The sequence below is a fragment of the Rhipicephalus sanguineus genome, unplaced genomic scaffold (genome assembly GCF_013339695.2).
Source record: "Rhipicephalus sanguineus isolate Rsan-2018 unplaced genomic scaffold, BIME_Rsan_1.4 Seq8591, whole genome shotgun sequence".
Lineage (NCBI taxonomy): Eukaryota > Metazoa > Arthropoda > Arachnida > Ixodida > Ixodidae > Rhipicephalus > Rhipicephalus sanguineus.
The window spans coordinates 10,642-26,616 of record NW_023616152.1 but is presented as its reverse complement, the minus strand read 5'-3'; the positions used below and the strand labels follow the sequence as shown (position 1 = coordinate 26,616).

Here is a 15,975-nt window from a genome sequence, read left to right as displayed (position 1 = left end):
TGTAAGCCATCCACAGCCATTGGAAGTAGTTTCCGTTAGAATTATTAGGCGTTAACCACATTAGGCGTCAATATATTACGATTATGGAGCACGATGTTTTCACGTGGTTGAAAGATGGCGAAAAGTATGTTCCGCTCAGACTAGTCTCTGATTGTGCGTGTTGACCATTCCGCATGAACTACAACCAAGTTCAGGCGTTGTGTTTTGCCAACTCCTCTGTGGACGCAGTTCAGTGTCGAGACTTTCCTGGACAGCGGCAGAATGACGGACTTCGAGTTCCGGGTGAAGCCGGACGATGATCCCGACATCCCCGAGCGGAGATTCCGCGTGCACAAACTATTCCTAGCCATGAGGAACGAGGTATTCGACGCCATGTTTTTTGGAGATTTGGCTGAGAAAAGTGAGGTCGTCATCACGGACGTACACCCAGACGGCTTCGATTTGCTGCTCAGGTGAGATGAACGGTCACGGTGTCTCAGCTACAGCGTTCTGCAGGCTAGCAGGAAGTTTCTCCTTCGATGTACGGTTGCGTCAGCGTCACTCCGATTGCGAAGAAAAAGCTGTTCGCAGAAAACTTGTGCCGGTTAGCGTCGAGTACACGTTAAAGAACACCGAGTGGACATAGGTTATCGTGAGGCGTTTATTTTGGCATCTAACTAAAACGTGCACAAATAACTAAACACAAGATGAGCCGCTTTTGATTAATTGCGAATTGTGATAGATTTAACACAGATTACACTTGCGTGACCTCGGCGAGGTTTCTTCCAGAAGTTCACGTGCGGAATGGAGATATTCGAGACACAACAGAATGTAAAGAAAACAGATAACACATGATGTCCCACCTATCATATAGTTAATGAAAACCAGGAGACAATGAAGCCAAAAAAAAGGTATAAGGACATTAACTGTACTGTTCTGAGTATATTGCAGTAATTGTGATATAGTTGTTTAGAAATATAAAGTGGACGAAAAGACAACTTGACGCCGGCAGGGACCGAACCTGCAACCTTCGGATTACGCGCCGCATGCTCTTACTAAAGGCACGTTCACACCGAGCGCGGATCCGGAAAGCGGTCGCGGATTATCCGCAAAAGCGGAAAATCTGGGGCCGCTTCCGCGGATCGCGCCCGGACCGATTTTCTCCTCATGGAAGAGTTGGCCGCAGCCAATCAGGGCCGCGCGTTCGGTATGCAGCTCTCTAATGAAATCTCAAGATTAACTGCCCAGTGAGCTACAGCGACGGTCGTCCCCTCGTCCACTTATCGGGTATTGTATGTGCATGCAAACCCGGGAGTGTTAGTGAGCGCCGCTCGTTAGTCAGTGCCGCTCCAAAGGTAGCAGGTTCGGTCCCTGTCGGCGGCAAGTTGTGTTTTCGTCCACTTTACTTTCTTCACATCTCTATCACAATTAGTACAATACACTTAAAACAGTATGCCTTGCTGGACATCATTGTGTGCTGGTTTTCATTGAGGTTGTGCCAAACAAAGAAACGAGCCCTCAAAATTCCCTTCCCTCATTCACTTACCATATAGGTCACTCTAATTGAGCAAAAAACATCATACGAAATAACATGATGAAAGCAACGGCACTAGGGAGTTTAAGAGTAAAGGCCCCAAAGGAATAGCGTCGAAGCCATTGCGCATGCGCGAGACACGTACTTCGTTAAAGTGTTGCGTCGGATAAGCGCTATGTGTCGAATTTAGCGGGAACCGCCAAACGTGGGCCAATAGCTTTCTATCAACAACCATGGCGGCACCTACTGAAGCGAGCGCTGTCGTCTATATTCAGGCATCCTACCGCTGGGAAAATAATGACGCCATCATTAAATAATTTCTTGTGTAGGCTACCTCTCCCATCTCACGCATACAACGAAGTTTCGTAGAAAACTAGTGGCTGTTTTGTTAAGGCTGGTTGGCGGTTTGAGAGCCCCTAGGCTCAAGGTGGCTATTGAATCAGGGTTGGATTATCTTGGCTAATGATCGCAAGCAATTTCACTCACAGAATTGGTGACTGTCAACAGCGGATTCGCACTACACGTCTTAACTACAATTAACAATATACGCGCAGCGAAGCCATATTGTAGATGAGGTTTTAATTACTATTAATCGTAGCTCCTCTTTCTAGTCGCTGTAGTGCTTCAAGTTCTAGGCGCAGGTGTAAGCGCAACAGCCCTAAGTTAAGTACATCCTGCGTAACCGAAAGATAGAACGTGCAAAGCGTTTTGGTGCCCTAAACTTTTGGCACCCTTGTTCTAAAACTCAGTTATTTGAACAGCCATATTCGTCAAGAAAAAAATACATACAGAAAAACAGAATATTTGTTATGCCATTGTTAATTAGTAGGCGAGCAGAAATAAATTTGACTAATAATTTTAATTTTAGTGCCAAGTTGAATGACTTTTGAAACGTCATCTTTAATACTTCGCAGTGAGCTCCATTGTTTTCACAGTCGTATACAACTTCAATAGTTTGGAGAGGCCTCGCCCAGGCTACCGAAACGCGACCGCCGAATACCTGTGCGACTGCAGCAATGGTCCCGCTCGTGACGGCCGGACGATGGAGTCACCGGACGTACGGCTTACGACGCCATGTCTAGAGAGCGCGCCCATTGATGAAGGCTTGTGTGGATTCGCCTTTGAGGTGGAAATGGTGCTGCCTTTTAAAGTTGCGCCCGACTATAGTAGGTCTTTCTGCGTTTCTGAGTTTGAACGCGATAATGAATAAAGATGAAGCGTGCGTGCATCGTGTACGAAAGCAGTGCTCCATAGTAAGGATTTATAAGTGAATCACTGAAAGGCACTGGTGGGAAAATGGGTGAAACATGCGAATTTGATGACGGCACATATATGAACATTCAAATACATTGTCTCTTGCACATACGCCTGCAGTTGTTTATTTGTTACCCGTAGTCTCTGGTGTTGCCGAAACACGATGATTTCGGGTTGATGTCTTAACATTACGCAGCTTGCCTTGCGAAGCTAGCAGTCTGTGAAGTGTCTTTCTGATCGACCTTTCAATTCTTTCACTCAGGTTCCTGTACTCTGGCAAGCCTAAGATCAAGAGCATCGACGACGCGCTGCGCGCGAGGTTTGCCGCCAAGAAGTACCTGGTTCAGGGGCTTGTCGACGCTTGCAGTGACTATATAGCGAAAAACCTCAAGGCCGATCGGCTGTGCTCATTTATAGACTACTACATGCAAAGCCGCGAGCCAGAAATGGACGCCATCGCGGATTTACTCCTTACGTCGTCCAATGCCCCGGCCATCCTCACCTCGAAGGAATTCAACTTCGCCCTCGAGGAGACTGTTCGGTACATCGTGGATAAAATCAGGAAGGTTTCCGAAGCCAGCGTGGTCAAGGCCGTGTTCGGCTGGGCCCAGGAACAGTGCGTCAAAAGCCTGCAGTCGGACAACCCGATCGAAGTGAAGGCACTCATGCGCACGTTCTTTCCCAAGCTGCGGTTCTTGACCATGACAGCTGAAGAGTTTGTGGAGGGACTCAGTTCCTGGGGTCTGCTTGAAGACGCCGAGAATCTTGCGATACTGCGCAATATCGTAAAGAGAGGATGTCAGCCTCTGCCGGAAGGGTTCTGCAACGTCACGAATGATCGCTTCTAGTTATGGGGAGAACGTCCGTGTCGCACATGAACGTGTGGTTGCCGTTGATCTCGTCGTGGTCCGTCCATATCCGTTAATTGCCACTTCGGCCACGCGGTTAAATTTAGTGCCATTTTTCTCCGCATAATAAAGTTACTTTATTAAGGAATTGTTGATGTAATAACGTAGTGTTTTTTTTATCAGAAGTCCTACAAATTCACAAATTGCAATTCCGTGCAAACTACTACGGGTAGACGCGATGACTCGAAATAAGCCATTGATTGTCACCGCGAAGGTAATGTACCGTAATATTCCGATGGGTCGATTGCATGAAGTGACGCGATAAATTGCAAATTCTACGTGGTCTACCTTTCGCGTTTCCCAACTATCATGGTGATGGATACTTGTAAAGTATCTCGGCAAAAGAGATTTGACAGGTTACTTGGAACTTTAACTTGATTTCAACTAGTCGCTCTGACCAAGGGTCATAAAAGGGAGCAATGAAGCATCATACAGAATTCCACAATTTAGGAATCGGTGTAAGCGAAGTTTTGTTGGGGTGGCGAGATGAGCTACTGACCGACGAGGCACTAATCCGACCAATTATGCAATACGTGTCTATAGCATGGAACCCTTTTCTGAAAATAACATTCACAAGATTGACTCTGTACAGTCTAAAGCCGTTCGTTTTATGCGCCTGAGGTATGATAGATATTTTTCGCCTTCCTCTAACATCTCTGCTCCTAGCCGTACCACTTTGTCAACACGTCGCCACACCGATTGTTTGAAGTTTCTGTGCTCTCTAACTCGACACTTCTCAATTGTTTAGACAAATATGTCAAGTTCGTTGATACTTTTCGTACTCCCAGCTCTCACAAACTGAATTGTTTTAGCATTTCAAACTGGAATTCAAACTTTTGTTCCTTCTTTGTGTCCCGTCTGCTGCGCATTTTGCTAGAAGATAGAATTGACATATTTATATGCAGTTCTTTTTCCCTCTCAACAATTGCACACTAGAATGCCTTACCAGGAGGTGCTCGCGAATTGCCGTCTCGTTACTTTTTGTCTGCACTTGAGGTGTGATGTATGAGTCCCACTCCTGCAGTAGTCTGCAGAAATAAATAAATAAATAAATAAATAAATGAAAACACGAAAATCTGTTAAAGCAGTGATACATGGATGCCACCGTGCTTCTGTAAGGGGGGGGGGGGAAGTGTGCGTGGCCTGTGGGACAAAGATCAAATATAATTCGGCCTCAAGCTCTCCATATTTTAAAGGGGCCCTGCAACACTTTTTCAGCACGGTCGCAAAACGCTGCTGATTGGTAGTCGAGAACACGCGAGCCAAACATTATAACGCAGCACGCTGCCTGGAATTTACAATTAATTCCCAATATAAGCTAGAAATTTCCCTCTTCTTTCTACAAATGATGCCATAACCCAAATGACCGCGCCATACACCCATATTTACGGCCATTGGCAGATTTGAGCATCCTGAACCGCCTAGTTACTGTGGTCGCCGCGGGATTCCGCCACGAGCAAGCGATCACATTGAAAATAAGCCGCGCGTTTGAAAAAAAAGTGCTCAAGGTCATGACGCGCGCGTGACGTAACTTCTTTCCCCCGTGCCATCCCTCCCTGCTTAGCTTCCAGCGTGGTCGTCGGGACGAGAGGAGAGAGAAAGCAATTACAGCGTGCGACAACTCTATGTAACTCCGCTCGCACTTGACGAATTCTAAAAATTTTTCGGTGTCGGCGTCGTTGGTTGTACGCGAATAATCATCGTCTTGTCCGTGACCGAGAAATCGAGAAAGATGCAAATAAAATAAACAATAAAAATCTTCGGTTCGAGTGGGGAATCGAACCCAGGCAGTCTGCGTGGAAAGGAGGTATACCACATGTCCACGCTATTGCATGAAACTGCTTCGGAAAAGCACTGCATGATTGTCATGTAGTGGAAGGAGACTCCTTAACGCACGTAATATTGCGTGGCAGAAGCGTAGAATCGCGCCAGGCGTCAAAACATGTGAATTGAGCAACGAGTGGGTGTTTTAAAGGCCCACCCATTACAAAGCGCTCACACATATTTAATCGTCATCAGCTGTCAAAGCATCAACAAAGTGAACAGCTGCGTAATAATAATTGTTGGGGTTTAACGTCCCAAAACCACGATATGATTATGGGAGACGCCGTAGTGGAGGGCTCCGGAAATTTTGACCACCTGGGGTTCTTTACCGTGCACCTATATCTAAGTACACGGGCCTCTTGAACAGCTGCGTAGGTTCGCGTGTTGCCTTACGGACGCATAGTGGGCCTTTCGCTGATTTGCAAAGGGTAGAATTATGGCCTAGTGCGGCCTCCGTAACTGTACTTGCAGTAAGTATTCTAGGATAGTTAGAAACGACCAATGTTACGCGCACAGACGTTCGTTTCCTTACGGCACGGTTCAGGCATGCACCGAGAACCGAAGCTAGGCTAGCAGTTGAGAAGGCGATGCGCACGGGGGCCGATTACGCTATCGCGTTCTACGCTTGAAGGCGAAGCTCAAGCGCCCTCCAAGCGCCCTCAAAGCTTTCAGATTATTATCCGTGTCCCCCGTAATGGGTATGAGGCACCTCTGCGATGAACAACCACCACACCTGGGCGCCTCGCCGCATGGGCGCCGCGGGCGATGTCGCCCGTGTGGAGCGGCCGCCGCCGCCTTCTCGCCCTTTGGACGTTCGCCTTCCAAGTGAGTTTGCATGATCGACGTTCAGTCGAAGTCTTGTTGCCCTTTCGACGAAGTCATACTGCGCTTTGTCACTTACTGGGAGTTACTGCCGCATCTGTGGCGTGTGTTTCTGAGAAAGTACAGTAGGGTCCAGAGTATAGCAAGGTGTTACGCAATACAAACATGGACGAGAACAGTAGGACGCTCGCAGACTCGCGGTTAGTCTGGCCTTGCACTTAAGCGCAAGCCCGCTGTGTACGTGTGTCGGCTTTTACTGGCAAGAGCAAAACATTTTCAGATGCAGTCGTGACCAGGGGTGCTACTCCGGACACTGTTAAATTCCGCCATGTTAGGTTTCGTAATGGTGGCATTTTAAGTCCCTAGGGCCGTAACAGCCCTCTGGGCCAATCAGAGTGGACTAATGGCGAAATTTCACATCCTGGCGGAATTTCACAATCTTCAGAATAGCACCCCAGTTGCCACGTGAACATTCTTAGGCTTTTTAGCAGCGAAGTCGTTCTAGCTCGGCGTAAAGTGTGTGGCAGTGCCCGAAAACTATCATCATCATGCGCTGGCATGTTCCACATAATTTGGGCAGATCCCACTACTCACCGCTACGGCGTGGCCTGTAATAAACGCGGGAGCGAGTACAGAGAGAGAGAAAGAAGGAGAGAAACAAACAGAGGGATGGGAAGAAAGATATCAAAAAAGAGAAAGGGAAAAATTCTTGTCGAAAAAAAAATTGTTCACGAGGCGAGATTCGAACCCGCGTACCCTCGATCCGAAGGGGACCGTCCGAACCACTGGGCTATCCAGGCACGCTAGCAGAGCATAGCAAGGGGGTGAGAAAGAGAAGTGAGCGTGAGGAGGAAAGATGTGATGGTGAGCAGGAAGGGAGAGAGTAAAGCGTAGCACAGAAAGAATGAGAAAGAGAAATAAATGAAAGCAAAAGAAAGGCTAAGAGAACATCAACGAAAGAGAGAAATAAGTAGAGACATAAAAAAAGATAGAAAGAAAGATTCCAAGCATCGCGCCTTCTCGCGACCAGATACCGCACCACCCGGCCAAGCTGCGCATGCGCAGTAGCTAAGTTACGCCCACCGACGGAGACGTCGCGCGCAACCTCCGCTCTATAGTGCATAGCCTGGCTGCGTACTTTTAAGGAGGAAGCCGCGCATCTCGAAGCTAGGCGTGTCGCCCGACGGGGAGTACGAGCAACGACGGGCCCGTGCTTCGCTGTGTGAAGCTTTGCGCGACTTAGTGCAAACTGCCCGCAATTTTTTCACAGGAAGCAAGCCATATGATTGTGAGTGATATCTCGCTCAGTCTGTACCAGAATGAAAGCAGGTTTCTATCATACGCGCAGACGATACATTTGAACATTGTAAGGCATTATATACGTGCTCTGAATAAAACCAGTCGTCGTCTGCGCCCGTCCTTGTGCGCTTCTCGTCCACGTCCGTATTGCGCAGCACCTTGCTTAATGATGTATGACCGACTCGTCGAACAAGATGTGTTATTCGATAACGGTCAACGCATGAAAGTGTGGCAGTGTCGGAATCGCACCTGTTGCTGTATGCCTCTGCAGCTGACAAGGCAGGTGGCAGATAATTCTCTTTGCAGGCTTTTGCTGCGAATTGGAAATACTGTGTCGGCAGCTGTAGATGACACCGCACCGTTCGATTCTGTACAAGTTGACGTGCAAGCTTTATAATGTCATGGCGGTTCTTGGCAATGAAGCGCAAGTTATAAGCACGATCAAGATTGTTAGCTGGTCGTGGACTCCCACCAGTTTGTATGTGCGCGGCCAATGCATTGCGGCTTTAATTAACGTGTTCACAAAAACACTTTCGACGTATAGGCTTGTTCATAAGAGAAGTCTGCAGGCAGTCGTGATGCAAGGCATATTGTTACGGACGAGCTAACTAAAGCCGCCGGCTGGCCAATAGTAAAAGTCACTTAGTCACTGCAAACTACGGGAAATCACACCTTGATCGTCGGAGCATTTCAGCGCAACTGCATCGACATGCGCAGCCATGCATTGTTGAAATAAACATCAACCTCATTCGTATGTCTAGCCTCGTTTCGATGTCTGCACCTAATCTATAGAAAAAAAAATATTTTTGGTGTATTTAAGTTACCACGGCGTCGGGATCAGATAATGACGACCTAGAAACCGGCAATATGTGGTAACGCCAGAAACTGTCGTTATGCATAAAGTTATGTTTGATGTAGTTTACGAAATTCAAGTTTTGTATCTGAAGTTTTGTTGCTCCACGCGTCTTATGGGGTAAATATGAGGGAGAAATACGCCTTAGGCCGTGACAACGAAACGCCGTTTTATTTAATAAACATGACATAGACCTACGCCCAGTTAACATGCACGCTATGTAGTAGCTGTCAGAATTATAAAAGCTCGTTTCGCAGAAGTTCCGGTGTCGGCGTCGGTGATTGTGTGCGAAATATCGCGATGGATAGAACTTGCGCATCTTAGCAAGCGCGTCAGAGGATACACAGAAGAAAGAGGCACGTAAGCAGGACGGGCGCTAGATATCAACTGAAAGTCTACTGACGTAAACCGATTGAAATGTACAAAGATGCGCAGAACCTACCGAGAGGTGCAGACGGCACTACTAACGCAGATACCTGCAATGTCGCTTCAGATAAGCTACTTCTTTCGCATGAAAAGCCAGTGAAGGTGTACTCAGACACTTAACAGCTTCTATACTGATGCAGTATGTCTCAAATTTCGCGAGCTTGCCGAGCAGCAAAGCTGCGCCAGATACAGGTGCCCTTAAAGTCAGGCATGCAAGAACACCTGCGGCAGTGATCTGCCAAATGTCCACCGCCTCCCCCCTAATGAATTGAGAGCTGCGCGATGCTCTTTCAACTTCTCATTAATGCAGCGGACAGTTTGACCGACATTCCACTAGTAAGTGGAATGTCGGTCACACACATACCACCACACCTACTCAGAATGTCGGTCACCACACCTACTTGTCATTCAACGAAATTAGTGGCGTGCTTTTTGTCAATTCATTCTGTCAATTGGTTTTGGCAGTTACAAACGAGGAAACAATGAAGCCTCTTAATCTAACGAAATAGGAACGAAATATAGCAAAGCTCGATGTTAGGCACCGCCGCAGACGTGGAATTTCAGGATTTTAAACAGTCACGGCGCTTATGGGCTTCTGTCGTCAACCTGGGCGTGAGAGCAAGCATGGGCGATATCGTCTCCTCTACAGGTGCTGGCGGCGGCGACGGCGTTCGTCGACCGGGGCTACTGGCAGCAGACCGAAGAGATCGGTTTGATGGAGAGGATTCGCGAGCGCGCCATCGTGGCTGGCGCTAATGTTCCGCCTGATACCAGCAGCCCAGGCGACGGGTACGTCCTGACTCTGGCGACATAGTGCAGGTCGTGCGCAAAAGTGGAGAGTATGCGTATGACAGGATCGTGAAAGAAAATCCGAAATTCTTCGGAAGGACCTGTTATCCTGACGCGGACGACTTAGATCTCGACATTCGGTGTTATGCACCACTTTACATGACCAGCAGGCTTTGTCTTAACGGAAGGCGCAGTAGATATTTCCCTTTGCGAAAACACCACCGTGAGCCCTGCTGAGTCTTGACATTTTGCAACTGAAGCCGGAAAATGCATCGACTTTGTGACATTCATCGTCTCTCTAAAATCTCAATTTTTAGCTCTCGAGCGTCTCATCTGCATGTGTCATCAAAACAAAATGCTTAGACATCAATTTCCGCAACGCAACAAGTAATGTTTACAATTACGCGTGAAGTGCACATTGTATATATATTTTTTCTACTTTATTTTTGTATTTTTTATCGCAACTACATTTGCATTAAGTTGTATAACCTAACATCGTATCTTCATATGTATTGCAATTGTTATTATATTGATGTTACTTTGCTTGCTTGTGTTTACAATTTGTTATTTTATGTACCCCACTTTGTAAAGCTTTGTGCGATTGAGGATAAAATAAATGAAATAAATGAAATGTTATTATGACTACTACACGCTTGAGTACGGGGCATTGGCTCAATATAAGGCATACTTTGTGTAAACACGACGCACGAAGCGTGTGTGCTTAGACAAAGTTGCATACCTGGAATGTGATATGTGAACCATAAATCATGGCGTTGTGAATTTGTTAGTCTACGGAAGTGTATCATACTCTTTACACTGTCGACTGCATGGTATCCGTGTACCACACTTTTCTTTTCAGAGTACTTTTCAGACTATTTTCAAACTTCCTGGCTTTGTTTCTGGCCGTAATACGTTTCTTATTTACGACAATGGTTACGGTTGAATAAGAACATAGGTGATTTAATTTTAAACCACATACTGTTGTGTTGGGATAGGTTTCAAACAAGAGAAAGTGCCTCAGAACAGGCTGGCCGACGTTTCGATAGGGGACCTATCTTTGTCAAAGCCAACAGCAACAGACGCGCCACCGCTGGACATGACGTCATCACTAACCCCTTAAAACTAACACGCCAGGGATGACAAGGCGCCTTTGACAAAGATAGGTCCCCTATCGAAGCGTCGGCCCGCCTGTTCTGAGACACTTTCTCGTGTTTGAAACCTCTCCCACTCCGTGTATCCATCTGTCGGCTCCCTTCTTGATCTTATACTGTTGTGTTGTATTTCGTAGGCTTTATAGACAAAAAAATTGTTGATAGGCAAGGAAAGATAGGCCGAATGCGAGCTTCTTTCTTGTAAGACTTACTGTGAGAGCTAGTCTTCTTATTCAAGGGAGAAAACAGAACAATACTTTCCTTATCAGACCTCATCATTGTGCCATGTGCAACATTTTATCTAGTCTTTCTATATGCATGAACACAGGAAAAAAAAAAGTGATGCGCAGGCACACCCAGTGGCGCACGCGTCCAAGTGAATCAAAAGACGGGGCAGGACTGTTTCCCGTTTAAAATGGAGGGAACATTTTCTACGTTTATGGGAAAGAAACAATGTATATGGTCATTTTGGTGAACTACACGAAGGCGGCCGACGTGGTTTGGTATTTAGGTTGAGTGTGGCTGTGAGTGGAGCGCATTCGGTGGCAACCAGCGCGGCCGAGAGACAAAGCTACTTCGCAAGACGATGCATGAAAATAGCGGAATACCGCTATTACCATCATGCGTATTGATCACCATGAATAATTCATATCGCGCTATTATCATGCGTTATTTAGCGCCATCTTCCCATATATAGGAACATGTTGCTAAGGTCACTAATAGGGATTGGTGACCGTACGGTAAAAACAGGAATCGAATATGAGGGAAGCTGCATTGACAGACTGCTTTGAAACATGGTGGGAGGGTATTTGCACGCTCATCGTATGCTGCGGTGTCATCATCATCAATTATGCTAGAGAGCACTACACGTGCACCATAAAGACGGACGGTTGAGTGATATTTTTCTCGATGTATGCTTCCAGAGCGAGGGCTCTGCTCCTCCAGGTAAGCACCCGGAAATGGCTGGCTCCGCGAATCTGACCTTAAGGCTCAGCCAAGGTCATGCCGGCGTCTCCGAGCGCCGCAGAAGAATGTTTACATATTGGCCGCGAGATGGCGCAATGGCCTCGCTGATGAGTTTGCGCCGACGTTTCTCCAGCGTATGAGAGCTTTGATCACGTGCTTCGTTCAACGCGCCTTAGGTGGACTTTGTGGAGATGCGCCGACGCCGCCGTGTGTGTTATCTTCTGGCGAAATTGTAGATGCTGTAGTCGCTGCTAAAGATGCGGCTGTCTGGCAGCCGCTTCGCCAGAACCAGGCATGGAGGAAAGAGTCGGAGGAGCAGGACTGTCGAGCTAAGAGGCTCACAATATAATAGGTAACATCAGAAATGGCGAGCCCAATCCGATCACGAACCCAGCTGCTATAGCGCAAAAGCTTCAACTGTCTCGTCCTTTCCCAAAGCAACCAAAACCAAGCTATCGCTCGACGAACTTGATTTAACCGCATTCAACCACGGCAACTTTTTTTTTCAGATATCTTTCATCCCTGATGATAGCAGTGTATGCATTCATAGGATCTGCCTTGGAGACGGTGCTTCTGTGTGAAGTGCGGGATTCAATGGTCTTAAAGTTTTGTTATCCGGACATGAAATGTAGTACTTCTAACTGTCGGGTTCCAGCACAGGCGATGAGAACAAGCCTCGAAAAAGACTGGTGAAATGATGCAAGAAACGCGCGCTGATAGTAATAATGTTACAATACTGATTGATTCAATAAGTGATTCATTGAAATACACTTTCAGGGTGAATGGTGCTAGAGGCGGTGTGACGTCGGCGATTCCCTGCGACCTCTTCAACCGAACCGAATGGAGCTGCTGGCTGATGTGGCCGCTGAACCGAACCTCGCGTCTGCAGCTGAGGCTCAGCGTGGCCGACGACGCGTTGGATCGACGACGGCTGCGTGTGGCCTGGCGACGGAAGCACAAGATACGAGGCCAGAACCTGTACGCCGTGGAAGAAATCACCGAAAACTCCAGTCAGTTGCTTGACTGCTCACATTTACGTCTTTGAGATCAGCAGCACTATACCAATTTTCTCTTTGAAGTCACGGCTCTGCCTACTCCTCCGCTGCGGTGAGCGCCGCTATTTATTTTTGATAGATACCGCTCTGTTGCAGATCAACTGTTACAAATGAAATGAGTGCGATGAAGATTGAAACAAAAGCGGCCATTTCGATAGGGATATTCAAGATGTAAAAGCCTACTCAATGCGTGAAGATTGCCACCCGTAGACCCCCAAAGTCAAACATTTTCAAAGGACCTGCGAATGTCTCGCTAATGATGCAATACTACAAGCTCAATAATTACTGATAGAGCAGGATGGACTGAAAACGAAGGAAATGCGCCCCCCTCTCCCACTCCCCTCTGTGCTCGTTAATAAGTTATGCATCCACACTATCTGGCACAATCGCAGTGCTTTCTCAACCTTACTAGCTCCAAGGCCGAAAAGTGACAATGAAATCATGTCAGGCTGTAAATTGAGGGTTCACCTTTGGGGAATATGGAGGCTTATTTTCGTCGGATGTGTACGTAACATATTGATGGCAACGGTTCATCTTTCGTGAAATCTAGGCATTGACAAAACACATGTAACATGTTGATAGAAGCAGACCATGATTTCGATAGCGTATACGTCACATACAGTACAGATTCGGGTATTCGTACAATCAATAAACATTTGTTAGTTAGTGCACGTGAGTGTATTCAAGTGTTTATGAGTGTAGATGTGTGCGCGCATGCAAGTGTACCGAATCGCGCTGTAATTGTTTTAAGGCAATATCCTTATATGTCTCTTAAGTCTTAAAGTCCGGCGTCGTCGTCGTCGTCAGACATCAAGGGCACAAAAATTCACGTGACCACTGATGACGTCGTCGATGGCATCGTCAATTGCGGTATTTCGTGACGTCAGCTGATGGCACCGTCACATGACATCGTGGCTTGGTCAAATGTGGGCCGATCCCGGATGTGATACAACACAAGGCGAGGTGCAGAGAGCATCCGCTTTGGCCTGTGCTCTCCTTAACGTTGCATAAGGGACTGTCACTCTTTATAGAAATAAGTTCCCAACTAGCCAAAGAATATTTTTTCGCATACAATTAGCAGCGCGCAACTGGGACGACATTTCTAAGTAGGCCATTGGTGATCAATATTTTCCCTTTAACATTGAGCTACTTTCAACTTCCAACTCAACATAATCAAAACTTTAGTGCTTTAAAACTGTGCATCTCCGCAGTAGTGCTATAACGAGGGGGAAGAATAACGAAACGAACACTAAATATTACTGCTTTGTAGTAGCTAGTGAACTGCATTTTCGTGTATACTGCGAATCTACTTTAATGAGCAGCGATTGCGCACTTGAATCGCGAAAACGTTGCAAGAGTATCGCTTTCTAGAGAAGCGCCACATTTGCACTGCACCTTCGCGTTATCGCTGTTATCTGTCGTGGCACAACTCTTGAGCCCCGCAGTCTTAAAACGCCGTCTCGGCCGACACAAGCAGGCTTCCACTTGAACGTTACGCCTGCGACGCCCTAAGTGCCTTTAAGTTCAATGCTAATTATACATTGATCGTTTAGATGGTCGGTGGATGCATGGTGCGTGCAGGTGTGGCGGTGACATTTTTTTTAATTATTTATTTATTGGATACTGTGAGCCTAAACAGGCCCATACAGGAGTGAACAATGAATACATAGGTCAATTTCGCAACAGAATAACAAAAGAACAGTTATCACACTTCGGCACAGTGTTTTATGCGACAACGTTGTCTACATAGTTTGAAAAGAACAACAGAGATTCGTTTTTACATAACTCAGTGCACACTATGCACACACTATTCTTACAGTGTAAGAGTGAATTTAGAAATGTAGAAATTTTGCAATTTCAAGGGGTTACACAAAAAGAAATTGCTCGATTTTAGCGGTGAACGCCTCCAAAGATTCAACATTCATGCAAGCATGTGGCAGAGCGTTCCGTTTTTCTATGGTAGACGGGAAGAAAGAACACTTGTAAGTATCACAGCGTGTTATATATGGTCTGATACACTTTGTATGATTTAGCCTGGAAGAGCGCTGATAGGATTCTTTGGGGTAGTCGTTCTTATTAACAGCAAGCTTATCGTGATATAACAAGTACATCAATTTCAAAGAGGCAACGCGCCGGCGGGTTTCAAGTGTCTGTATTGCAGCGCGATTGCGCAGCAGCGTCACACTGTCATTCCTAGAGTATCTGGAATAAATAAAACGAAGCGCCTTGTTTTGAATTGCCTCTAGCTTGTTGATAAGGTACACTTTGTAGGGATCCCATACTACACTGCCGTATTCGAGAATGGGGCGTACCAGAGATTTTTAGCATGATAGTTTAACATTCAGGGGTGCTGTTGCAAGTTTCCTGCGCAGAAACCCCATTTGTTTGAACGCTTTTTGACATGTATTACTAATGTGCGTGTCCCATTTCAAAGTACTCGTTAGCGTCACCCCTAAATATTTGTACGATTCTGTCCGCGCAACATTTGATCCCATAAGGTTGTAAGTGTACAGTAGTGGCTCTTTCTTTCGGGTTATTGACATGCACGCTGTCTTAGTTACGTTTATTTGCATTTCCCATTTTTTGCACCACTTGGCAATACTCAGCAAAGATAAGTTTAATTTAACTTGATCTGCCTCTGTTCGTATTGTTTTGTATATGACGCAGTCATCTGCAAATAGTCTTAGTGTGACGTCTGGTTCAACTTCAAGGTGCATGTCATTCACGTATATTAAGAATAAGATAGGACCTAACACAGACCCTTGGGGCACTCCCGAAAAAACTTCCAAACATTCCGATTCAGCACTGTTTACTTTAACGAATTGTGTACGGTTATAAAGGTACGCGCTTATCCAGGATACTACTTTGTCGTCTATTCCAATGTTCCTAAGCTTGCTTATTAACTTCCAGTGGGTTACCCTGTCAAACGCTTTTGAAAAGTCTATGAATATAGCGTCTACCTGTAGCCTCGAATTAATTACTGCGGCAAAGTCGTGGACGGTTTCCAAAAGCTATGTTGTTGTCGAAAGACCCTTGCGGAAGCCATGTTGTTTAGTGTATAGCAAGTTGTTTCTTCAAGGTAAGTCATAATTGCTTTGTTAATAATGTGTTCCAT

The 15,975-nt window shown here is 46.2% G+C and overlaps 1 protein-coding gene across 1 annotated transcript; it reads left to right on the top strand.

The window, feature by feature from the left end:
• The first annotated feature begins 233 nt into the window (after positions 1-233).
• Positions 234-3,647, top strand: LOC119378533 (BTB/POZ domain-containing protein 6-like). The gene is made up of 2 exons (XM_037647638.2): positions 234-452; positions 3,030-3,647. The coding sequence occupies exons 1-2, from the start codon at positions 262-264 to the stop codon at positions 3,613-3,615; spliced, it is 777 nt and encodes a 258-aa protein (XP_037503566.1). The 5' UTR covers positions 234-261; the 3' UTR covers positions 3,616-3,647.
• The last annotated feature ends 12,328 nt before the right edge of the window (positions 3,648-15,975 follow it).

Excerpts from the sequence above, each read along its gene's own strand:
- LOC119378533 (XM_037647638.2), top strand. The coding sequence starts at position 262 with ATGACGGACTTCGAGTTCCGGGTGAAGCCGGACGATGATCCCGACATC. Across the intron at positions 453-3,029 it reads GGCTTCGATTTGCTGCTCAG|GTTCCTGTACTCTGGCAAGC; the intron begins GTGAGATGAACG and ends TCTTTCACTCAG.